Source organism: Labrus bergylta, chromosome 13 (genome assembly GCF_963930695.1).
Source record: "Labrus bergylta chromosome 13, fLabBer1.1, whole genome shotgun sequence".
Classification (NCBI taxonomy): domain Eukaryota; kingdom Metazoa; phylum Chordata; class Actinopteri; order Labriformes; family Labridae; genus Labrus; species Labrus bergylta.
In genome coordinates, this window is record NC_089207.1 from 5,308,352 (window position 1) to 5,333,651 (window position 25,300).

Consider the following 25,300-nt stretch of genomic DNA (forward strand, 5'->3'; position numbering starts at 1 on the left):
GTGGAACGTTTTTGTAAGGGGGCTGCTAGCTGAGCTGCCAATACCAAAGAATTTACATGATTGTTAACAATTTCCTCATCGTTGAATGATAATGAGAGTTCACTATCATTGTCATTGTCTTTGCCCCCACTCAAAGACCACCAATGTCACCAGTGGGTCAAAGATTGTAGATGAATTTTGGTTGGAGCCAGTGGGGACAAGTTTTGTAGGAATAATAGGGGCTTGCTTCATGTGTGCCCATGGACTGGTAAGCGCACAACAAGAGAACACATCCACTGATGACTCCTTCGCCAGGCACCCGTGGCTGACTCTGGGAAAACAGAGAAAATGTTTTGGAGACAGCACCCTCAGATATTGACCACCTCTCAGCCCCCACTGTCAGGTTGTGAAACGGCCCAAAGATATTTGCATGAAATAAATGAGAATCTCTCTCGCGTCCAGCCCTGCCACGGCCAAAGGTTTAGTGTCGCAGATGCGTGCTCCATCTGGCCCTACTTGCCTCATCTCTAGTCTCGTCACTTTACAGATACACCAGGATCTGTGCTTAGTTATGGTGGAGATTCATCAGAGTGTACTCGGGATGTAATCTTTTAACTTTTAACATCTTGTGTGAAGTGTAGTCAGGAATTAGATTCATAAGGATGACATGCAAAGCAGGATGCAAAATGAAAACAAACCTGAGCTGTTGCAGGATCTCCAAAGTGAGTTGTATTTCACCGTTGGCCCTGCTTTGGATTTTGGGGAATACAGGGTTGAAGGGGGTCAAGTGGTCCTCTATCCTGAGCAAACACACACATGGTGACAGCCGTTGGGACAACAAACCTCCACGAGAACCAGGCTGTCCTGCCAAGAGTCTCCCCGCCTCTCCACATCCAACATGACTCCCACCCCACATCCCTCAGCCCAGGGCTGTGATCCTGCATGGCCAGAATAATGAAGCCATATAAGCCTGTTATTTGCTGCTTTATGGCTTGTTTTATGAAGGTGAGCTGACAAGCGGCTCCCAGAATGGTTCCTGTCACTTTAACAGACAGCATTACCAAGAGAAAAGGAGTGTTGGGGAGGGAGGGCAGGGCAGGCAGGAGAATTGGCCAAGGCCTTTATGCTAGCTCTGCCCAGGCTTTGATGGGTAGAGGTCTGGCTGCAGGCTATCACTGGTACATTTTACGTCTTCCACCTTTTGTCACAGGGACATTATTGACGTTTGACCTATGTTCTTATTCCCTCCTCCTCTTCACTAATCAATTACCACATCGATCCATTAATCAGACAGGGTGATGGCCAGTGAAAGGGCCCGTGGGTATGTGTGAAGAATTGTGGGATAGGCCTCAGGCTAGCGTGGAGGAGGGCCTTCACCTGTGGAGTGCACTGTTCAGCATTTGGCTTTCAACAAGTACTTTCTTTAAAACCCTCTGTGGCTTCTTTTTTTAAGAGAAACTACATTTGTCTTTGTGTGCAGTGCATGAAATTCAAATATGTCAAATATGAATTTGCATGAAATAAATGTCATTGATGTAGACAAAAGAATATACTGTACATTTTCTTAAATACCAATCTTCATCTAGAGATGTTGCGGCACTGTGTTGTTCCCTATAATTGTTTTATTGCCTGACCCATAGAGGAGCTTAGCACTAAGGAACAAATTGGACTAAGGTTAGTGGCAGCTTGGCTAGCAGCCCACTTTTTTGTGGAAGATTATTATGTGTGACCAGAAGAAATTGATTGCTAACATTTTGCTTGCTTAAGTTTGATTTTGTTTGGTATTGTTTTATGATAATTTATGTGAAGCAATTTCTTCTTTGCTGCTCTACAACAGTACTAAAACAGTTGTAAAATGATAAAATAAACTTTAGTACTTACTGAGGCACCCATATTATTTGTTATTTGTTATGATGCTAAAAGGTTTTACTTTTTGTACTTTGACTGGTGCATTCATCGATACTTGATAGCCCATTTCAGGCTTTACCTGAGGTGTTATCCAATTTTTTGGGGGTATTTGAACAAATCTAGAAATGTATTTCCTGTGTGCAAGGTATTCCATTCAAGATTTTCAGTTGATTTATAATAGCCAAGCCATCCATCAAGGTATCACACGCGCATAAACACTCCCACAGTTTTTATGTGTTATTTCATATGTGAAAATTCCTTCGATGAGAAATTAAAAAACCTCAGCGGTTCCCAGCGTAGAAATCAACAGGGTGAAAAATCACCAGGAAGTGCGATTAATAACAAAGCATTATTTGGTATGACTTCTAACACATTGGCTCAAATATCGGCCGTCATTTCGCTGTGTCCCTAAAAACAAGGATGCTTTTTGTACGAGAGTAAACATGTTTTTGTCCGTCTGACTGTTTCCATGGAGGTTAGGCAGTGGTATAATTGTGCCTAGAGCACAAACAGAAACAGATCACACACACAGACAGCCAACAGATCAAAACGGAAGCTGCGGGAGCGGAACCCACCACGCTTTGATTAGGTTTGGTTTGGTTTCGGTTTGGTGTGTGTACACTAAAGCCATCACCCCAGTCAATCCCTGCCTTTGCCAAGTTGTTTGCCAAAACAGGGAAAGATTTGGGATAGAAAGTTAGGAAGAGAAAAGCTGTTGGGCTGTTAAAGTCCACCCCCCCTCAGGCTGACCAGGGCCAGCCGACAGTCACCCAGCTCTTGTGGGTTTAGTGAATTGAGAAGACACTTCTTGTGTGGATTTTTCAATTCTTCAACATGTCATTTGGCCGGGAGTGCTATTGTACCCTACTCCTTTTCTCCCTGCTCCTTCTGCCGAGACGAGTCGTGTCATCCCCTCGTGATCAGCACTTTTGTTGCCTTTGTTTTTGGCCCTACCTCAGAAGTCCATCTTGTCTTTTATGTCCCTGCCTTTCATGCATAAGGGAACAGTTGTGGCCTGTTGTGGGGCTGTTCCACTGCATTTCCACCAGTGGGGTTTCCTTTCATTCTCTTCAAAGTAGTACAATGGGGCTCTGAAGGCCTGAATGGCCAATGCAGAGTGCACAATCCTACAGAGCCCGCTCATTTTGTTTTGCCAGAGTCAATAAAAATGCTAAGTTAAAAGCTAACCCCCTTATGCCCTCCTCGAATGGTGCGACTTGTTTGACCTTTTCAAGCTCCCCTCTCAATTAACTTTTAATGATAAATTCATAGTTTTTTTTTGTGTCAGATGAAGTTTAAATATTAATCTGATCAAATTCATTGATGAGTTTATTATTTGTTTGGTTGTTTCAAATTATTCTAGCCCATACTGTATAGGAAGTTACATCATGGGATTTATCAATTCATCTATGATGGGCAGAGAGATAACTGCCATTAGAACCAGTTTGTTAGTCTGGTAGATGATAGCTGGTGTCCTTCTGACTTTTTCCCGTCCTCAGACCGAGATAAAGACATCTCCGTTCTTCTAAGTAGAAGTGGGATTTAACTAGTTTTATGTTGAGGGATGAGAAAAGGGAATAAAAAAAGTCCTCTGTCGTCTCTGGGCATTACTGCGGAGGCCTTGCATAAAAGCATTGTGTGCCGATTTGTGAGCTGGGAGAAAGCCGGGGACTTTGAGAAGGATTACAGGTAGGCAGACATTGGCTGCTGAAGATAACCGCCATGACTTCATCCTCATTGTGTAGATTAAGGCATAAAACCCAAACTAATGAGACCAGAAAGGGGGAGAAGGCATGGATGGAAGGAGGAGTAAGGGGGTATTGTTGATGGTTGAGGGACATTGAATTAGCTTTTTAAAGTAAGAAGAGTAAGATGTGGGTCCAGTGGTGTAATATGAGCAATTGAGATTAAGACTTATGATGCACCAATATCTACACCGAACTTGTCGTGCTGAATTTAGTAATGTCTAACGACTTTGGTTAAAGCGGGGTAAATCATATAGGCTGCGCATTATTAGAACATTTTGCATGTTGAAATAACACTTGCTTATCTGGTCCCTTCAAATTCTGATTCTGATGGTGTCTGCCATAGTACATCAAAAATGTGAACTGCCTCCGGTAGCAGCACAGCGCAGCTGCACAAAACAAGACTCTTCAAAAATCCACCGGATAAAGATAAAACTAATTCAAACAATGTGGTGCTAGCAGTAAGTGTAATGTTAGTCAAAATTAGTAACATTTCCATCAATCTGTTTTTCACACCAGTATTATTCCACCGTTATAATTAGCTTGTGTTTTTTTTATTCTTTAAATCAACCTTATTATCTGATGATCCAGGTATTAGAATCAGTACATAGTCTGTATTTGAGGCAGAGGAAATGAAATGTCCAGTGTTGTTCCAATGAATTGTTGGTTTTCTAACTGTAGACTACAATACAGTCAATTCAGTCATCATCCACAAAATGTTTGCAGACCCAGTAAACTTTTGTCTGTGAGACCAGCTCTCAGTAAACTCTGCAGCCTCCAGCTAATCTCATTCAGGGGGAGTGCATTGCTCATCCCAAGATCCTACTTGCTGGAGGGCAAGCCAAAAAGCAGGGGGCAGAGGAGAGAAAAAGTAGAAGAAAACTGTTTGATTCTTTCCTTTGCCTATCTTTGGTGTCTCTGGTTAATTTTTCAGCATTTTTCTGCCATCCAATTGTGTCTTCAGACCCGAGGCAGTGTGGATAAAAAGAGAACCCACACGAACAGCATCATGCTGGGCGGAGGAGGGTGTGTGGGGAATGCTTCAGCTCTCTTCTTCATTCTAAAACACAAGAAAAGTGTCAGACAGGCAGGTGGACACAAAGCTAGGTAAATATTGATGACTTTTGGACCATTTTATTTCCCACCCGCCATCAGCTCTCTACAGACAGACAGCCTGTTTACGCTTCAGCAGCATTGATTTCCGCTCTACTCCTTATTCATCTTTATTTTCACCAAATTTAATCTGGAATCTTAAGCGCCACAGACCTCCAAATGTAGTTTGCATACTAAGAAGCGGCTGATTATCATGGACCCGAAACACAGATCTTTAATTTTGTGCATTTTAGACACAGCTTCTGCCTGCACGGCCATGCTGGAGATAATTGTGGAAATCTGCATATTGAGAGGTGGGCCATGGTCAGGGTCTGTTTTGGAGTGTGCCCCTTGTTATGTGGTGTGATTTGTGTGGTAGGATGAATATTACTCTCTGAATTAGGTTATTATGTTGCCAGGTGGAGGCCAGCAGAGTTACAGTGATCATTCTGTCACGATAATGAAGCAGTTTCTTCAGGCAATCATAACACAAAATTTACTGCCACACCACAATCAGCAGCAGTTAACTGTGGATCATATGTCATAAATATTTATTAAGATCCATTGTACTCTTCCTTATGTTTCTACGGGAGTTTGCCAGAGTGGCACATAACTTCTATATGACATTATATCAAACTAAAATAACATTTTAAACAAATGAAACCCACCACTAAAGTTTCCATCCCTAGAACCTGACACAAATCAACATTTTGGACAACTGTCTGACATTGTCCCAGCTGAAGACCAGCCATTTTGGAGGCACATAAGAGTGTCTTGGACATTTCATTGGCATGTCTCATGTTTGCATTTTTTGTACCCCCAAATACCAGAGGCATGATTAGAAACAGGAAGCTCAAGAGTTTTAGAATTTCTAGCGTGAACTCCATGATCCTTACTTAGTTTGACATTTCCTACAGACATGCTTTTACCCGTTACCTTGAGAAAAATTGGCGTACCTGTCTGAATTACATGACAGGGGATTTCAGGGGAGATAAGAAGATGAAACTATAGGGTGAGAAACGGTAGCTGAATGTGGTCCAGAGTGTACGTCAGTGTTGTCGGAAAGTGTTGAAGATAAGATGTGTAGTTCAAGGATACGTGGTTCAAGGTGGATTTATTGTAGTTGGACGCTTACACTGAGTGTCAGATCATCAGACGATATTCTGTTAGATTGAAGATCAGTTGATAGTTCTGTAGCAGTGAACTGCTTTGTCCAAGACATTCTCTGGTGGTGTTGGAGGAAGACAGACACACATCTGCATACTGCCAAGCCAGCAGGGAAAAGTTATACTGAAGGCAAAAACTAAACCTGTGAGTTTATAAGAACACTTCTTTTGGCTGTCGATGATAACTCCTCGTAGGAAAGCAGGTCCAAATATGACAATCTGCAGTGCCTTTTGTCTAGTCTTAAAATGGATCTCACCACCTTCTCACCACATTCCTTCTCCCTTTCCTCACCCTCACTCTCCCCCATTGAGTGCCAGTGGGCCTGGGTCTATTGCTGCCACTCTACTAATTGGAACCAGTCCCATCTAGCACCATATAAACCCACTTACACACAAAATAGCTCTGATCCCAGACCAGTAAACATAGTCACTGTGGCTAGGTCCCACCATTTTATAGCTGCTAATTTAAACACACAGCCTTGTGTTATCATAACCTTCATGTAAAAAAAAGAACGTGGAAGAAATTGGTTATTGATGGTGCATATGGCACTTTGGGGACTATTGCATCTTTGGTGATTGAATAAAGGGGAAAGGTTTACCAGATGTTTGAATGTGTAAGTAAAATGATTTAGGTTGCATATTATATATATATATATAAAAGTTGTATATTTGATGGCTGTTACCAGATCCCCATTTGTTACAGCTATGCTCTAATCCATCAGTGATGATTATGGCTGCCTGATGTTACAAACTGGTCATTTACAAATAATATAGAAACACTTTAAAGTTTAATTATGGCCAACGCTTGTGCGATTTTATCAAATATTTGGCAAACCCTGATGATAGATGTTCGGATGCCTCTTTTTCCATATATTACACAGTTGTTGTCACATGATAATTCTCCTAAAATTGGTTTGGTGCAAGTGGGGAAAATAAGTTCTGTAATATGGATCAGTGCAATGACTCTTTTATACTCATCCACACGTTCATGTCGAACAGAAAATGTGTTAGGATTCCGAATCCTAACCAGCATTTTGCAACTGACTGGAACACACCGATTCTACGTTGTGGGCATCGATGTGGATCCTAGATGACAAGCGAAAAGAAAAATTAAAATGATCCACTGGAACTGGTTTAAGAAGAATGTCTCAACTCTGCAATTTAAGTAATGTTTTAAATGGTTTAGTGATTGACAAAGGGAAAGGAGTGCCCTGCCAAAACTAAGGATTTGTGGTTTCTGTAGAAAAGTAAACAACAAAATGCTGACACAGTGGGAAAAATGATTTTTTTTTTTTTTGGGGGGGGAAAAAAGGCCACATCTCAAGTAGTAACACATTCGACCGGCAATTCCCAACCCTTTATCCTTGGAATCCCCCCTATTTGCATCAAATAAAAGCTGGTCCCCACCAGGACCCACACAATACAGTGATAATTGCTTTGAAAAATAACGTAAATTTGAATAGTTTTCATTGATAAATCCCTATCAGAATGTGCCTACACACTTGTCCTAACCAAAAGACTGTTATATACATTTCCCAGTCAATTTTTTATTTAATTTAATTTTTGCAAATCTAATTTTGACATGGTTGGGAACCAGTGCACTGAACCGTCTTTTTGAGAGGATGGCAAGTTTGTCCAACGTCTCAGCATTGATTATCAATGTATATAACATATGCTGTATGTCTGTTAATAAATGATGTTGTGAATGAGAAACATTTCTGTGTTTTCATCTCTCTCCATTTTTCAGAATCATCTATAATATTTATTCTAGCTTTTTAAGTCGGGCAGAATCGTTGTATCTGAACCAGCTCTCTTGCCCGCTTCCATCACTGCAACACTTGTTGGTTTGCCGTTTGCCTGGCAAACCAAGGGGCGTCCAAAACAGCCGTGTGGGGGGTGCCTTTTCTGGTCAAAACAAATACAGACCATTCTGGACCAGAATCAAATCTGATTTGTTCTTAGAGAAGCCAGCACTTCCACATAGCATGAATTCTTAAAGTCTAATGATATAGTAAAGTCATTTTATGTTTTATTTCAGTAGATATCTTACAAATTGCTCCTTTAAGTACTGGAAGCAACCTGAATTGGTTTTAACTAGCAGCAACAGACTGCTACATCTCAGAGCAGATTAGTCCTGATTGGGACTGGAGGGCGTGTGGAAGCGTAGTAGACAGGATTAAGTGGCTATTGAAGTGACTTTAGCTCTTTTCGAGAGCAAAAGACAAGAAAAGAGAATCATTCAGCCCCCTCTTTCAACAGAAGGAGCCCCCTCCTCTTCCTTTCTTTCGCCTGTTTCCTCAGGCAAAGAAGGACACTATCTGCAAATATGATCCCTCGAAGGGCTTGTGATACCCAGCGAGGGTTAGTGAAGAGAGAAGCTGTCTCGTGCTGTAATTAGATATATCTGATCCTCGACATTTAGCCATTCATCTGGACCATTTGTTCGACAGATCGGCACAACAAATAATTAAGTAGTGTGTGCAGGAAAGTGATTATTTGTGTACACAATAGTGTGGAAGTGTGCGCTTGTGATTTGAAGGGTTACATCCAATTCCACTGCATTTGTGGCTTAGTGTTTAAACACTTGGCCCATTTGTGGTGCTTGCAGAAGTACAAGTATTTAGATATAGACAATTGTTAAGCTCCAATAACATGACTATGTTGAAGAAAATTTGCAACATAATTTTGCTACAGTAAACAGTTGTACTGTAGTTGCTCAACAAAAAGAGCTTGGGAGAAATTTCCAAATTAAAGGTCATGTTTATGTCATCAAGAGGCACTACTCACCATTATAGTTTTGATCACATGGGGATTTTTTTTAATCTTTTTAGAATCATTTTTGGTTTACCGCAAATTATTATTATTTTTTTAAGCTAAAATTAATGAATTATTCATTCATTTATGAGAAAAACTAAATCTCAGGTAAAAAAAAAATCACTTTCAATCAATTTTGCAAATCAGCAGTTTCTTATTGACAAATAATTTACTTTGACATCTAACATACTTCTGTCCCATTTTATGTATTACCCTTTCCTCACTTTTTAGATTAAAAGAGCTTTAACTAATGTTTCTTTTCATTCAGTATTACTCTGTTGTTAATGTACTTTATTAAATTACTTATTGTTTGATATATTTCATTTTGCAAAACTCCCAAAATGTTAACTGTTTCCTGAAGCCCAATAGAATGCCAAAGATATTATTATAAATATAAATATATAAATATTCCCATTTGTAGTTTTTGTCTTGGCTACAATGTGTGCTCCAAACTTTTCCATGACTCGGCTTCCACCAGTTGCTAACACCCCTCCTCATTCACTCTCTGCCCTGCCTACATATTCAGCAGTGTTGCAACATTAGCATATGAGTGGCTCAGTGTTTGGGTGAGTTTGTTCCTAACAAAGAGCGCCAAAGCTCAGGTCAACGTGTCTCATCCACTTCAATGGACAGCTGAAGGGCAAACAGAACTCCCCAAAATGAAACGCTTCCAGACTTTCGCTCTGGTCTGGAGGAAGAGGAGGCCTCCCTATTAATCTTCACATGTGAAATAAAAACTGTAGATATTATGAAGATGAATGCAGCAACAACCTTTAATTATTCATTGCCCTTAGCCCTGTATGGATACTGTGTGCGCTCATGAGTAATGTATGCACCAATGACATGTAATTATAGATTCATCCTAGCACTGTCTGACTTTTTGTGTATATTTCTGATGTGCACACAAAGGTATGCTGCCGTGGTTTTATGTTTGTACCTATTTGTGTTGACAGGGACAGCGGCTGGCTCCTGCCCGCAGCCTGGCAGTTGTGTACCAAAGCATGGCGTCATCACCATCACTCTGCAGGCCCCTCGCTGCGCTACGTTCCCCGCAGGGCCGTTCTCTACTGCCCCGGCAATGATGAGCGAAAATTGAGGAAGCTGGCCTCGCTTGATGTCGACTGTGCCGTCTTAGACTGCGAGGACGGTGTAGCCCTCAGCAAAAAGGTACACAAATCCACAGATGTATGAATTAAATGCACCTTAATGGGTCACAAACACACCAGCACAGCTGTTCAGGGTTTTTTTTATTTTATTTTATTCCATCTCCCTCCTTCAGACAGGTGCTCGGTCTTAATCACTGAAAGGAAAACTACCTAAGTGAGATGTTTAAAACAAGCACATTTCACCCCATTATGATGGGATAAAGGCAGTGGTGGCCCCCTATGGGAGTCCTTTAAAACAAGGTGACCACGTCCCGCTGGGCGAGCAGCGGGAAAGCACCAGATGCAGCAGGTTAAAAGCATTCTCCTCCCGCCCACACCGCCTCCCCATTGGCCCAGCTGAACTGCCCATGAAATTGTGATTGGAGAGCGCGGTAAAGAAGGGGGCTCGGGTAAAAAGTTAACAAACAAAGGTTTTTAAGTCATGATAATAAAGATGATTGATATGGCTGCAGGCTGTTCCTGTAGAAGACAATAAGGCGATGGCCTGTGTGACTGACAGGCTAAAAAAAAAAAAGTGACCCCACGATGGAGTTGGTGGATGTCAGAGCTTCTGTCTTTATTATGTGGAAGAGGGGGGAATGTGGAGAGGAATGCAGCACTGAAGCATCCATTCAGGCTTGAGGAGAACTCAGACGCTGAACTCTGAGACACAAACTATCAGCATGTGTCAGACTTATGTCTCTATTTAATTTGAGTGAAAGTATCCTCCTTTAGCCCTCTCTTGTCTTTCTACTACATATTCACTTCACAGACAAGACGTATGTGTCTTATTTCTAGCTTTGGAGGAAGAAATAATTAATGTTATTTTACATTCATTCTTATTTATTTTTTGTCTTTTCGATGCTGATGGGTTGTACCTGTAGAGAAAAGGCATTAGGCCCTGGTGTATGCTGTTCAATCTAAAGGGGAAATTACATTAGCTACAGGGTGTTTCCACTCTTTTAATCTTTTCCCAAGCTTACCTCTCCATCTGAGCACTCTGAGTAATGCACATAAAAAAAAAACTACAATAGTAAATTCTGGTAAATTACCAACCTGTAATACTTCCCCTTCCTTAATATACTCATTACCTCTCCTTCTTTGATCATGCCACATCAGTGCCACATGCTACAAAGCATTGGCACGAGTTCAGGTTTGAACCTTTTTTTTGGCACTATAGGTTTGTGTACAGTCTGACACAGTGTGCAGAAATCCTGTAACATATTATGTGTCGGCCTGGTCGTACTGTGTAATATAAAAAAAATAGGTATTTACTCAATAACAAACTACACCTTTCCTACTGGCACCCTTTCTTCACATTCCCACACCCTCTGCTTCTGTGGCGATTGGAAATCTGTGGGGGTTGTTGTGTAGTTATACCTTCCCTTAAGATGGTATTTCTTTCTTGTTGGATCAACTGCGCTCCTTGTGTGTGTGTATATGTGTTTAAATGTGTGTGTGTGTGTGTGCGAGAAGGCTAAGGGGAATGCTGCTAAGACATTTGTTTTTAATATATTGATGTCCTTGTTTTGTTTAGTCAATTTGGCATCATTTTTTTCTCACTTTCAGTAGGTGTTCAAAACTTTCAACTTGTGAAAATATCTTTTCTTTATATTTATTTTTTATTTTATACACAGAAGATTATAAAAAGCACTCTCAGCCGATGTTTAAACTCTAAACAGGGAGGAGGAGGGCGGATGGAAATAAACAAATAGCTTCCGTACCTGGGCAAATTAAAGCTCTGCCATTTATCAAATTAGTAAAGAGTGTTTTTATAAAACCGGAGATGTTTCATTTCTAAAGTCTTTGTATGAGTGTAGAAGGACACAACTGCGTTAGCTTTGATTTAAAACAGCTAATGCAACCTTGACTCAAAGTGTGATTACTAGGGGTGGGAATCAACTCATGACAGGATATGTGTTACATGGCCAGCGATAATATCATGACACAGCAATTCGGCTTAATTGATAGTTTATTTTCGGGAAAAAAACATATAATGATCCATTCCAATATCTGATCAACAGAATGATATAGATTGCCTCTAACAGGGTAAAGTGCAGGATTTATCTATTTTTTCACTGCACAAGTTCCACCTCTTATCACGCTTCATTCGTTAACTTTCTTTCCTCCTGCTGTCGACTTCTTCAGCTAATGCCACCATCATTCATGTCATGAATGTCATGATGAGGAGTCATGAGGTAGGGACACAGTGAGTTGTATTTGAGTGATGAGTCATTTTAGATTTATGATATTTTTGTCCAACCCCTAGAAGTTACCCTTCAAGTTGAGCTTATTGTTATTGACCTACACGACAGTGCTGTGCCTGAATAAATCACCATTCAAACTAATTTAGTTCTGTAGCTTTTGCTGCTGCACTGCTAGCAGGCTGCTAACTTCATGGAGATGCTGTCAAATATGCAGGCTCAGTTCAGTTAGTCAAAGAGAGAATATTGTTTACAGCTGGGAGAAAGTTCGGACAAGTTTGGTCCTTCTTGAGTTGCATATACTCATGAACCAGAAATGTTATCTTTTTTTTAAATCTTTGAAGTGTCAGTGTTGTGACGTCTTTCTCTGTTGTGTGCATTGTGTTGTCACTATGATGTCCAAAACATCTGTTCTATAACTCGCTTGCATTTCAAATTAATATCATTCTTCACAAATTAACCACGGACACTTGCAGGAGATCTCTGTAAACCCTTGAAATTGTTTTGGGTGTTGCTAATTGAATCAAAGATCTGGCTCATGTAAAATTACTTGTGTCAGAGAAAATGAAGTAGGTCGTTTTCTTGGCAGTAATCGTGTCGTATCTTGTTGTATGGTGTTGTTTCGTAAATTTACAGCTGAATTGAAAAACATTTGCTGATGACAAATTAAGAGCTTCGGATGGTAATTTGTGGTGGGCTTTCTTTCAGTATATCTTCCTTACCAACTGAATTGCAAATCAATAAGAGATTACCTTTTAACACTGTGAGTGTGTTTGCCCTGACAATATCTACAGTTAATACTGTAGCTATTCACCATGACAACCACACAGTCGGCACTGTGTGTGTGTGCCAAGAGATGCCAGGCTTCAACAATGCTCTCAATATGCATGTTTTTTTTTTTTTTTCTGAGGGGGAAGCAGAGACTGAGCTTGCTAAATACCATCCATTAGCCACTATTTCGGTGTCTCAAACAATAGCTTTATAGGTGAAATGTGAGCTTAGGTACCGGGGTATGCTTGGATAGGCCTTAAATGGGGCTACTGCCCATTCCACCCTCCTATTATGTGTTCATTAATGTATTCTTTTCATTATCAGTCACCTTCACCTTAAAACAGGGAGAGATATTCATGACAAAAAGGTAAGCTATGAAGGTCAGTCAGCCCCCCTCCCCTTGAAAATTGAAATCCAGGAGTGCCTGCTTTAATTGCCTGCCGCTTTGACTCCAAAAAAATGTCTGCGCTCCATCTTGGCAGTAACGCTGGCTGCTTAGGAGGCAGGGAGATGAGAGAAGGAGTAAAGGGTAGGAGCCTCCCAGAGCTTGCTAACTGTCACCACAGACCCAGAGGGGAGAGAGAAGGGGGAGGAGAGAGGGGAGGGAAGACAAGGCTGACTGCTCTAACACTCTTACACATATCATCATATCTGTATGATCAGTGGGGTGGAGGAAGAGGGAGGGCAGGTTGAAACCCTGGAGCGGAACTGACGGCTACACCTGTCCTCTCTCCTCCCTTTACTCTCGCGCTGTCTTGTTCTTTCATTGTCCCTCTCTTCCCTTCGCCAGGGTCCTCAGGGTTAAGATTGTTTATCTCTCGCTCTCATGTTCTCTCTCCTCGTGCCCTATGGTCCAGTTTTCCTCCCGGTGTTTCTCTCCCCCCGCAACCCCCCACCCCCTCTCCTTCTCCTTTCCCCACATGGGTCCCTCCATCCTCCCTGACCGCTCCTGCCTCCCCGCCGCAGAGATTCTCTCCTAATCCCTGGAAGTTTGGAACTAATGAACTAACTGCTGAGCCGCTGCCACGGAGCTTGGTCCCAAACTATACTGTACTTCACACTCGATTTCCTCTCCAGATGGCATGGTGGCGCGGCCGACTCGATGGGGAGCAACTCGCGCGCACCAGCACGCACGCGCCTGCAGACGCGCAGGAGCACACACTGAACACAAACGTGCACACAGTCAAGCGTGCACAGTCGCACACAAATGTGGGCACATGCAGGCGAGCACACATACACAAATGGTTACAGTCGGCAGCTCACTGTACATCATTCAAGCATGACAGAGGACCAGTGTCCTGCTTTCACTCTCAGTCAGCTCACAAGCAAAAGCACTTGTTAGTGCTGAAAATGAAATTAATTTACTAGACACAAAGTTAAATATCTTCTTTTGTTACTGATCAACCCACTCTGTTCCTTTTTATTGGACCCATGTGGAAGCCAGAACCCTTAAACTCCTGGATTATAGTTTTATGAGTGTGTAGATGTGATTACAAACACACTTACATATGTACATATTAAATCCCTGCAACTTGTGGATTGTAACTTATTTTGTGTTTTTTTAATTACTGTATTAGAGGGAGAAGATTTTAAAGGATAAATTAGATTTTTTTTCCCCCCAAGACTACAAATTATTGATCAACAATAACTTTTCATGTTATAAATGTGAATGCCCTCACAATCCTGACAAAGTATCTAAATAATAAACTTAAAACAGCCTTATTTCAGCTCTAATATATCATATGGATTGTCATGTACCCCCTTCATTTTAACAGTATCTGTAAAGTTCAATATGGTCCTAAATAGTACAATAAATCTTCTATCATCAATAAGTAATTAATGTCATCGTTACATTAGAAATTATGAAACATCAATTGTTCTGGAAATTCAAGTAAGACATGCTTTTGAAATAATAGTGCCATACTTCATCACAAAACTGTTTTATCTTGAATGTTTTAAATGTTTAAATTAAAATATTTTTTTCCTCCATGGGACCAAAATATAATAAAACAAATGCCCAATCAGATAAATCATGGATGTTCAGGATGTTCATGATTTGTGTTTCTGAGAACCACAATTTGAACTCTTTTAGTGTTTAGGTTGTTGTTGTTTTTAACTCTCCTCCTCAATGCCCAAAGTCCATATGAAGATGGAGCTTCATGGGCTAGCTAAATGTGAATAACGACACGATTAAGCTCCAGTGGTGGAAATAATAATGCAGTCTTTACCGGTGCACACATTTCTACCCTTATGCCGTTTATGCTGTCATACTGCCCTGCCCTCCTTCCAGTCAGAAGCTGCAATTGGTCTGCTAAGTTTACTGTTTCCAATATTTGAAAGAGTTTCAGTGGTAAAATCAAATTTCTGTCCCATATTTGTCAATTGTAAAATTATCATTTATTTCCACAAAAAAGCCCCTCTGTTTGAGACTCCTTCAATTAGTGATTGAGAAACTGATATTTACCAATGACTTTATAAAACATGGATGCAGACTCAGTGATGTCACACATTGGTTCCTGCAGAGGCGTTGTGAAGCTCAACAATGGTGGCTGCCGTATTGAAAATGCTATCTCAACCTTACTTCTGATCCTCCTTGTAACAGGCAAACAGGTAGAGCTGAGGCGGACCATTAGCCTCATGGCTAACAGCTAAAACGCATCCATTTGTTAGTCAACGCATTACATCCCTAATTATGCAAATGTGTGATTAACTCTTTGGCTTAATAAAATCAAAACAGATGAGTTATGGAAAAAAAAGGGATCCTCGTACAATGTTACAAATAAGAAAATTAACTGTTGATACCAAATTATTTTTTTTGAACCCAGCTCTAAACATGTTAATTCCTGCTGTTCAAATAGACATTTTAATATCAGACCTAATGAGGCTTCCTTGACTTTTAGAGCCAGCCTCAAGTGGACACTCGAGGAACTGCAGTTTAGTTGTTTTTTCACTTCTGCATTGGCTTCTTTTTTCAACACTTGAGGTTGCCGCTTGGTATTAACTTAATTATTTAAAAAGCTGGCTGTTAATACTGACTTTTTAACCTCGTAATGTCATCGTGCACACTGCAAAATTTCAATTTTTTCATATATTCATGCCCTTTTTTCACACCACTGGCCACTGGTCCTGACAGACCTTTGTGGTGGCGGTAGGAGCAGCTGAGCGAAGAATAAATGGCACATGGTAGAGTGGATGACATTATTACGGTCTATTACCCTTTTCTGTTAGTAGCGCAGTCAATATCTGAGCTATGCTCTATGCATGAACTGTGTCTGACACCAGAGATTTTCAACTTAACATAAATTATGCAGCCAACTGCCAACTGATACATGACCTCCGCTCAATGCTCACTTCTGTTATTCCAGAGGACACTGAAAGATCTGCTCTCCATTTAAGTGGATTCAAATGACTAAACTTGTGACAGAAAGCGCTCCTGGGAAATAATGTTAGCCTGTTGAATTATGAATACTGAACATTTGTATGTAGAGTGTGTTGGCCGTGTATATTCATGTTCCTGTGTTTGTGTGTGTGTATGTTTGTATCCTTGTGAACTCAACATCTCTGCGGACCCAGGAGACTTCAGAGAAACTCCCAGTCAGGCTGCCAAGACTCACAAACGGGATGTAAGCCGCTCAGCCAGAAAATAGACCCTGTCCCCGACAGATCAGAAAGTCCCTCGATTCCAAACCTTACCTGGCTGTCACAGTGCATGTGTGTGTTATATGTTATGCATAGGGTATGGATTCGAGTCCTTTGGGAAGGTTTGATAGACGAACTAGAGGTCAGGGTGCATAAGAGTGATGACAGTGCTGCGATTAGCTGTAGCTGCTTAGGGTTGGAAACGGCTGGTCCGTTGTCGGCGCACATAGAAAGAAGTGTACCTCTTTTTCTCCCATTTGTTTTTTCTAGATATCAGTAGAAGTCACAGGTTACATCCAAGAGTCCCAAGATACCGGGGGGGCTGTGGGCGTGTGCTGAGTTTGAGCGAGGGATCGGAAAATGCTGAGACATGGAGAACAGAGAGGCCCTCTCTTCTTCTCTCATTATCCTGTTACACTCTTGTGTTTTCACTGGCAAAGCCGCAGCCCGCACCACTCTGTGCTACGTGGGCTTCGCAACGTAACACTTTGAGAGTAACCCCAGTAGGAGGAGTGATGATGGAGAAGGCGACGAGGAGAGAAAAACATGAAAGAATGAGAGGAGATGGAAAGGAATGGAGCAGATGTTGGTGCAGGAGAGAGGAAAATGAGCAACACTGTAACTCTCTTAGAAATGTCATTCGTTTTTACGTCCTTTTAAAATGTTCACTTTCAGGTTTTTACACCTTCTTCACCTTTTTAGCACTTTAGTCACATGAACCGATATTGGCACAAAGCTGAGAAGTCCAACATCACAAGGATCTGCCAAGACTTCATCCTTGCACATCTGCAGTTTTAGTTCCTCAGCCTTGAGAACTGAAAGCAGATTTTACTTTAGTCTGCAACCTTGTGGTTATTTAAACTTCTGTGCACATCTCAGACCCTTTATTGCTAACTTGCTTGCCTTGTTTCCGTGACTCATTTGTGAACTTTTAAAGAATCCTCTTAACTCCCATTTGTTTTCCATTTAGTCTAGGTAATCATGGTTTTGTTCCTTTATGATGCAACTGGAAATGTCATATGGTCTGAATTTACTCTAATACTAAGTGACTTTCTAAGGAATCCTTTTGAGGTCAGATGATAATCATGTTCTTTTCTTTTTTTTAAATGCGTAGGGGTTTAGTGATGTTGTGCATGAATATAGATTTTCTCTCTGCCCACTTTTTACTTTATGTTCTGAAGAAGGTGCATACTTTAAGTGTTAGGTTAGGAAACTTCTGTCATACTTCCTGACAGGAGCACTGCAGCTATAAAGCACCATGGAGGAGTTTTAAACTGGTACTGAAACAGACTGAAATTAATAATGATGCGTCTATATGACCTAAACAAGCACAGAGAAAATTACTTTCAAGATTTAATAATAATAGTAATTTTCATTGCTTGGAACAACTCACGCAGGATGTGACACAAAAGGTTAGCACACTAGAAACAAGATTTGTTGACACTGTCTATAGAAAAGATTGAAGGTAGGTGACAAATTTGACTGTTTAAAGAAAACACTACTTACACTAGTACCAAACAAAATTGCAAACAAGATAAGATGTAGCACTTTGTCCACAGGGGGCGCCAAAAGCAATGCAAACGAAAGTTCCTCACAGGAACTTTAAGGTAAATGGGGATTAAATAAATGTATATTAATTGACGATGATGAGTCATCAAAGCTAAATCATAATAGCAGGAACATAATTCTATTTATTTAACCTTTATATAACCAGGAAAGAAACTCATTGAGATTAACACAAGCAAACAATGACCACACAAAAAACGAGCAGCCACATATACAAATACAAAAAAATACATTATTAGACATTAAAAGACACAATTAACAAATCTGAACAACATCATCCACAAACACATCAGGGAGATCATCTACAGCCAGATGTGTCCGCCTCCAAGTCTCCAAGGTTTGTATAGCGGCCTAAAGAGGCGTCATGCTTGTAGCGGCAAAACCTGAAGTTGTCGTGTTTAAGAGCAAATCATGACTCAACCTGCAGAGAAAAAATATTTTTTATAGTTATATGTAACTGTAAATGTTATTAAACATAACTCACATTTTAACAAAAGGTGTGAAATCAAAAACAAACAAAGACAAAGCCTATTGTTGTAGTTCTAAGTAATCCATGACGATGTGCATTATTTTCTGCAAATCCCCCATCCAGCCACTGGTTTAATTTCTTGCTTTATATTTCATTCCTAACCCTTCACTCGCTCACAGCTGATCATCTAGTTTTGCTTCAAACAACGACAAACCCGACCTTATGTGATTTAAAGCGCACTGTAGCCTTTATATTCCTGCCTAGATGGAATAAACCTGATAGAGTTGTGATTTGAGTATGCCCTTCAGCTCATGCATGCTCTAAAGCTCACTAATGAAGCTCAAAGTAAGTTGCTTACATACCTTAATAAGATCAATCATTAGTTAGCTAAGAAGGGACATAATGTTAAGCATAATTAGCCCTGTGTTAGTTGGACGAACAGTAAATTGGGCTGACTTTGTCGGAGTGGAGACAGCTGTACTGGGAGTTGCAAATGAGACATAAATCATTAGGAAACAAACTGATGCATAATCTCTAATGAACCTAATTAAGTACATCATTTTAATTATGCAGATCCATGATGATTCTGTATGTAGTTTTTAAAGATACGGAATGATGAGCTCTACCTTCTCCCGATTCCCCCCCAAAAATGAATCCATAGTCTTGGGAATTAATTCCCCTGCAAACATCGCAATTCAGCTTGTAATGAACTGTAACCAAAACGCTGTAATGAAAGCTTTTCATGGCCAATTAAAGTGAATAGATACCGCCTAATAACTAGCTGTTTTCCCACTTCGGGCTGTCAGTTTTGACCAACAATGACAAGCAGGTTTCATGTTTTACAAATTCCTCCTTCTCCATCCTGCTAGTTATGTCGTGTTGTCTGCCCTGACAGGAAAATGGGTAACACGGTGCGCCTCCAACTGACAAGAGTGAAGGCCTGAATCTGCTTCTGCTATGTCTCAGTTATCAATGTAGCCTGAATTAGTCAGTCATCTCCCTCCTGCTTTCTGGAGTGCAGCATGTCACTTGTCAGACCCCATCCAAGATGACTTGAAACCTGCGCAAACACACACACACACAAACATTACCCAACACACACACACACACACACACACACTGACAAAGACGGATGTACAAATGTGTACACAGTCATACTTCAGGCAGGCAGCCTTCACCCGAGATACTCTACAGCTCATTTTAAATGGCAGCTCATGTTGCTCAGCAGGGTGCAAAACGCCAGCTCTCAAAAGGTAAAAAAAAAAAAAAAGACAGAAAAACAAGTACTCTCCTGGTGACTCATGATTTCCCTCCATTTTCACACAACAAAACATATATGCACTTTGGGAATAAAAACCACAGCACTGTAAAGTTTGAAGGAACCATGTCAGTGATAACGTGTACACTAGCTGTTTTTTTTTATAATGCAGCCTTTAAAGAGCGAGTATACCTGGTTCAAGGAATTTGTATTTTATGCTTTATAAAGATAATAATAATAATAATCGCTCGTGTTGTTGGCTCGTATCGTTAGCTCGTAAGCACAAGGCCTCTCAGCGCACCAGGCCATTGCCATTTAGCAACCGGTCACAGTAAGTAAAGCACAGGCAATTAAGTTAAAATCCCTACCAATTGAAACCTTGACCTTGGCTTTAAAATCCAAAGGCTCTTTGTCAACGAGCAAGACAAGACTTGAGTGAAAGTGTGTCGTCATAGACAAGAGACCTTCAAAAAGAGGTCCTGATATTGGTCAGGAGATGCTGTGTGTAGTACAAAATCTACATTCAGGACTTTAATATTACAGTCCCTACGTGGCTTGCACTGATCTCTTATTCAAATTGAATGAAGGGACTGAGCGTGAAAGTCTTCCTGGGCGATGGTTAACATTTTTTTTGTTTCAAGCTACAAGACGGCATGGTTGTACATCCACGATCCGCTGCTGGAGAGGAAGACAGTCCCGCTGTGGACTTTACACACACACACGAGTTTGGACGCTACAGACCCGATGTGGTGTCTACACGGCAGTAGCCATGCTGTGACACGTACACACAGCACTTCGTAGGATCCTCAGCGTCGAGGCTCAGGCTGTGTGTTAAGGAGCCGACCTCGCTCTCTGGAAGGTCAGCCTCCTCTGCACTTGAAAAAGCTTCTTGTGTGCGTGTGTGCGTTCCACGGCCCTGCCTGCTCCGGCCGACTGCTCCCTCGCCCGCCCGCCTGCCGGTGTGTCAGCTTCTAATGATGAGCACGATGGAGGGAATCAAAGAGGAGATGCAGCTGACGTTGAGGCAAGCTCTCCGTTGGACACCAGGTGATTGGGGAGGGAGCTTTGAAGCAACTTGTTGGATGGCTGTCCATTAATGTAAAATATCTCCTTTTTCAAAGAGCTTTATTCAAGCTCAGAGTGGCGGGGCCCATAGGGGTCAAGGTGTCTGGCAGAATAATCTCTCTTCCGGCTAAGAGAAGGTCTTGATAAAAGAAAGGGTGGTGCACGGTGACCTGGCCATCTTCTGAGCTATTCCTGGCGTCAAGATTGCACAAAAAAAAAGAAAGAAAGTGCAGGAGACAATTATTGCAATGAGCGGTGTCTGGTTACACTTCATATACACTCAGACCTCTGCAGTCTTCTTGAGCTCTGAATCTTAAAAACGAAGCTTTTTTGATCTCTACATCACTATTTATTTAGTTTACGTCAGGGATCAATGTGTCTTTTCTCGCGAACGGTTCTCACAGATCAATTTTCCTCCAGTCACCATGAACCGAGGCGGCCACAGACAGAATTTTATCCACCAAGTAGCAGGTTTATGAACACTGAATGATGGCTTTGTAAATTGCTCCATCCGTTTTAGGTTACCGCGATACAGTTACGGGTCTATGTGGGCTTATGAAAGCTACCAGTTACAGAGAGTTAACAGAGAGGTTACAGCCAAACTTGAGTACGAGTCAAAGATCACAGCGCGCCCATCATACGGTGTGACAATCCCTCTTGTCTCATTCAGTGAGCCAAAGACAGACATAGATGACACGCAGCAGTCCAGCCCGCTCATGACCCCTATTAAGTCTGAGTAAATCTTTGATATGTACTTTGATACCATATTTTATTGATACTGGAGGGGCGTTCGTAATATCAAGTACAGTTCTGCATTCCAGGAGATCAGAGCGAGGGCTGTTTTGTCTCAGAAGCCGTCCCGTGACCCTTGAGAGGTCCCCCATAAGCTCGGTTTACTTTGGTTTTTACAAGAGATGGTGATGTATGGCCTCTCCATGTTATATCTGTCTACAGTTTCTCTTTCATGCACATTACTTCAATGAGCTGTCTGCTTATAATGAGGCCTAGTCAGATGTTTATTTGCAGTCAACCCAAAGCCTTTTTAGTATTAATTTCATATCATCATATAGCACGATGCTACATAAGCCGCTACTCATTGGTGCAGTAAGTAAACGACCCACTCAGCATCCTCACTTTTTTACATCTTACCTGATTTTGGTCTTGTACAATTAGAAGTAGTGTTTTTTTAAAGCTCCTGGGATGAGTTTTTTTTTTTACTGGTTGTGGAATGAACTGAAAATAATATCGAAGCCTCTTTATGACCAAAAAAAGCAGCTGAGACCATCCGTGACGAGACTTAAAATTTCTATATAGCTAATGTATTGCCTGTAACCACTGCCACAGGGTAGGTGTCAGATAAGACGATTAAGAGCGTGCTTTTTAACTTTTTTTCCCCCCACAGCATTCCCGATGAGTATATCGTTTGACTTTAAAATAAAGCTGATGAGGTTATTTGTCGTAAAACCCTTCGACGTGTACAAGACGGGATCAGTAAAGAGATGAGAGGTACCATTTTGTCCAGAGGGGGCGCCAAAATCAACACAAACACCTTTATACACTCGTCAAACTCTTTATGCATCGTTGTATGGTTTCAAGTATTTTTCTTTTCTCATAATTTTAAAAGTTTTAAAAGTAGAAAGGACAAAAGAATCCCAATTTGATCATCTCCAGAGCACACATGCACATACAAACACACACACACACACACACACACACACACACACACACACACACACACACACACACACACACACACACACACACACACGCACACACTCATAAGCACTCAAAGGCTCCGGCCTCTGATCTGACCTGACAACTCCTAAGCTACCGTTTCCTCACGCTGCCTAACTCGGACCACATTTCTCCCAGAGAGTGTCTCTCTCTCTCTCTCTCTCTCTCTCTCGCTCTCTCTCTCTGTCTCTCTCTGTCTCTCTCTCTCTCTCTCTCTCTCTCTCTCTCTCTCTCTCTCTCTGTCTCTCTCTCTCTCTCTCTGTCTCTCTCTCTCTCTCTCTCTCTCTCTCTCTCTCTCTCTCTCTCTCCTCTCACTAGCCGGACCTCTCTCTCCTTTACATCCTTTTTTTCCCCCTCCGTTCTCGTGGCCCAGCATCTGGTTTGAATATAGCAGCGTGTGCTACTGTGTTACTGATAGAAGTTTGGACTGTAGGGCTTCTCTTTGATTTTCCCATCCTGCTCATGTCTCTTCCTCTTCAGCTCATACAAAGCCTGCATTGACAGATAAAAAAAAAAAAGTTGAGTTTGCAGGTTGCATTTCAAGGATTGTGTGGCCTACTGTATAAAGATGTACTGCAGTAAAGTGATGTGTTATTTTTCTTTTTCTACATCATAATGCTTTATTTTAATACGATGTATTCCAGACTGATATATCATTTGTTAGTCACCTTATTTGATTGCATGTAATCTGTGTTCTTAACACAATATTTGTTCTTATGATCACTCTTGATAGTCAATATATTTCATCTGGCAACATTTCCTTGAAGGAAATTGGACTTCTATTACATTCTTCTACAATTTATAGTTTAGTAGTGCATTTAAGTAAATATAACTGATTTGCATCCAAGCATTTGTCGTAAATGTTGTTTTGAGCCAGAATACATCTTCAATCTTTCTTAGGAAAGTAATCACTCCGAGTAACAAGGCGTCTTTAAGTGTTTTGTTTTGACTCATTGAAACTGATTTCATGTGTGTTTTGTCTTTGTTTTTGTCTTGATCCAGACAGAAGCCAGGGAGACCATCCCCAAGATGTTAGCAGAACTGGACCTGGGCCGGACGGAGAAGTGTGTGAGGGTGAACTCTGTGTCCAGTGGTTTAGCCGAGGCTGACCTCGAGGTCATCCTGCAGGCTGAGGTTCTCCCTCCTGCAATCATGCTGCCCAAAGTGGAGGACACACAGGAAGTGCAATGGGTAAGTTATGAATATTGGCTCCCTTTGTTAGTCGTCCTTGAGGTTTTTTTTTTGTTTTTTTTTTAAAAGAGAGTAATCTGAAAGTGTTTCTTAGAACCAAGTGTAATCACATCCTGAAACAACAACACAAAAAAAACTGCAACACATGCAAAAACTAAACAAGTCCAAGAGAATACCCATGACATATCTCTCTATTACCTCTGGGTGTCTTTTAAAAACACACTGGTGCTCCTACACAGAGTCATGAAGTAAGAAGAAACCACAGGAATCTTCAAAGCAATCATAACAAACTTTTCCACATCCCAGTAAAAGAGGGAATCGATCCCTGTGGCAGGACTCGGGGACGGGCCGAGTGTTTTTCTTGGCTGCTGCTCTAGAAACGGATGACATTTCTTCGGATTAGCTTCTGAAGCTCGATAGCTTTCTGTAACAACACAGTGGTGCCTTCTTCCTCTGCTGAACATACTGAAGACTGATGAGGACATTGCCGTGTTGAGGCTGAGAAATAATTAAATCTAATTTAAGACTCTCGGCCAGACAGGTATAATGAATAAAAATAAGCGTCAAAGCTTCCCTGTTCTTTTGGTGAAAGCACGAGAATTCTTGTAGACAGTCAAAATTGATCAAAATCTGATTCATTGCTCATATGGGACTCAGATCAGATTTTTTTATGACCGTTTGAGTAGCACAAGTCTCATGGAATCAGACCTTTTTAATTCAGATTTGTACCACTCAATCTATGGTGATCCCATCTGCACAAATCTAAGCATCCAAATTTGTTGGTCCTAAATCAGATGCAGGTCAGATCTCTTTGCAAGGCGGTCTCAGTCTGAACAGCTAATAGGTTGGTATGCATGTGACTTTGACATCTATCTTGAGCAAAGCTCGTCACTGTTCCATGCTGGATAGAAGTGCCGAAGAGTCACTCACACTGACTCAGTGGAAACAAACATGGAAGACAGCTGTGATGCAGGTTGTCAGTAGAGGGACAGTTAGACCTTATAAGTATTTGGGTTGACACTTCTATACAAGTAAAACTTTAGGGGCAGTATCGTAACTGACCTGGGTTTGAACGCATATCAAAAAGAAATGTCTGAACATGGCCACAAAAGAAAGTGGCTTCAAATAGTAGTTTCAAAGTCGATCTAATAATTCAATAATATCAACAGGGAAATGGCGTCTACACTATTTCCACAGAGCACACCAGTCGCATGTTTTCAGAACTATGTAACTTTGGCAAATGGCCACAGTTCTCTCGCGAGACGTGCAAACAGCTTTACAGCACAAATTCACACAGTTTGAGCTAACAAGAAGCCAGTTAACCCGTCTCAGTACTGTTTGGTACAATGGCTGAAGAGACGAAAGAGGATGTAATCAAGGATTCTAAGAAGGGAAAAAGAGAGACTGGCCGAGCAAGAAGGTGGACGAGACTAAAGATTGGACAGGCTTTTACATGTTGGCGAGAGCTTCGAGAAACAGTAGGCTGAGCTGGCTATGTCGATAAAGTGTACGTGTTTTACGACAGTGTAGTTGCACTCAGAGACGTTCGGTTGG

General features: G+C 41.2%; 1 protein-coding gene across 1 annotated transcript in view; it reads left to right on the forward strand.

The window, feature by feature from the left end:
• Positions 1 to 25,300, forward strand: part of clybl (citrate lyase beta like) — a 64,521-nt gene that overhangs the window by 23,156 nt on the left and 16,065 nt on the right. Inside the window, exons 2-3 of the mRNA XM_020633970.3 lie at positions 9,658 to 9,871; positions 23,558 to 23,746. Coding sequence (XP_020489626.2) covers positions 9,658 to 9,871; positions 23,558 to 23,746 — 403 coding nt within the window. The remainder of the gene's footprint in view (positions 1 to 9,657; positions 9,872 to 23,557; positions 23,747 to 25,300) is intronic.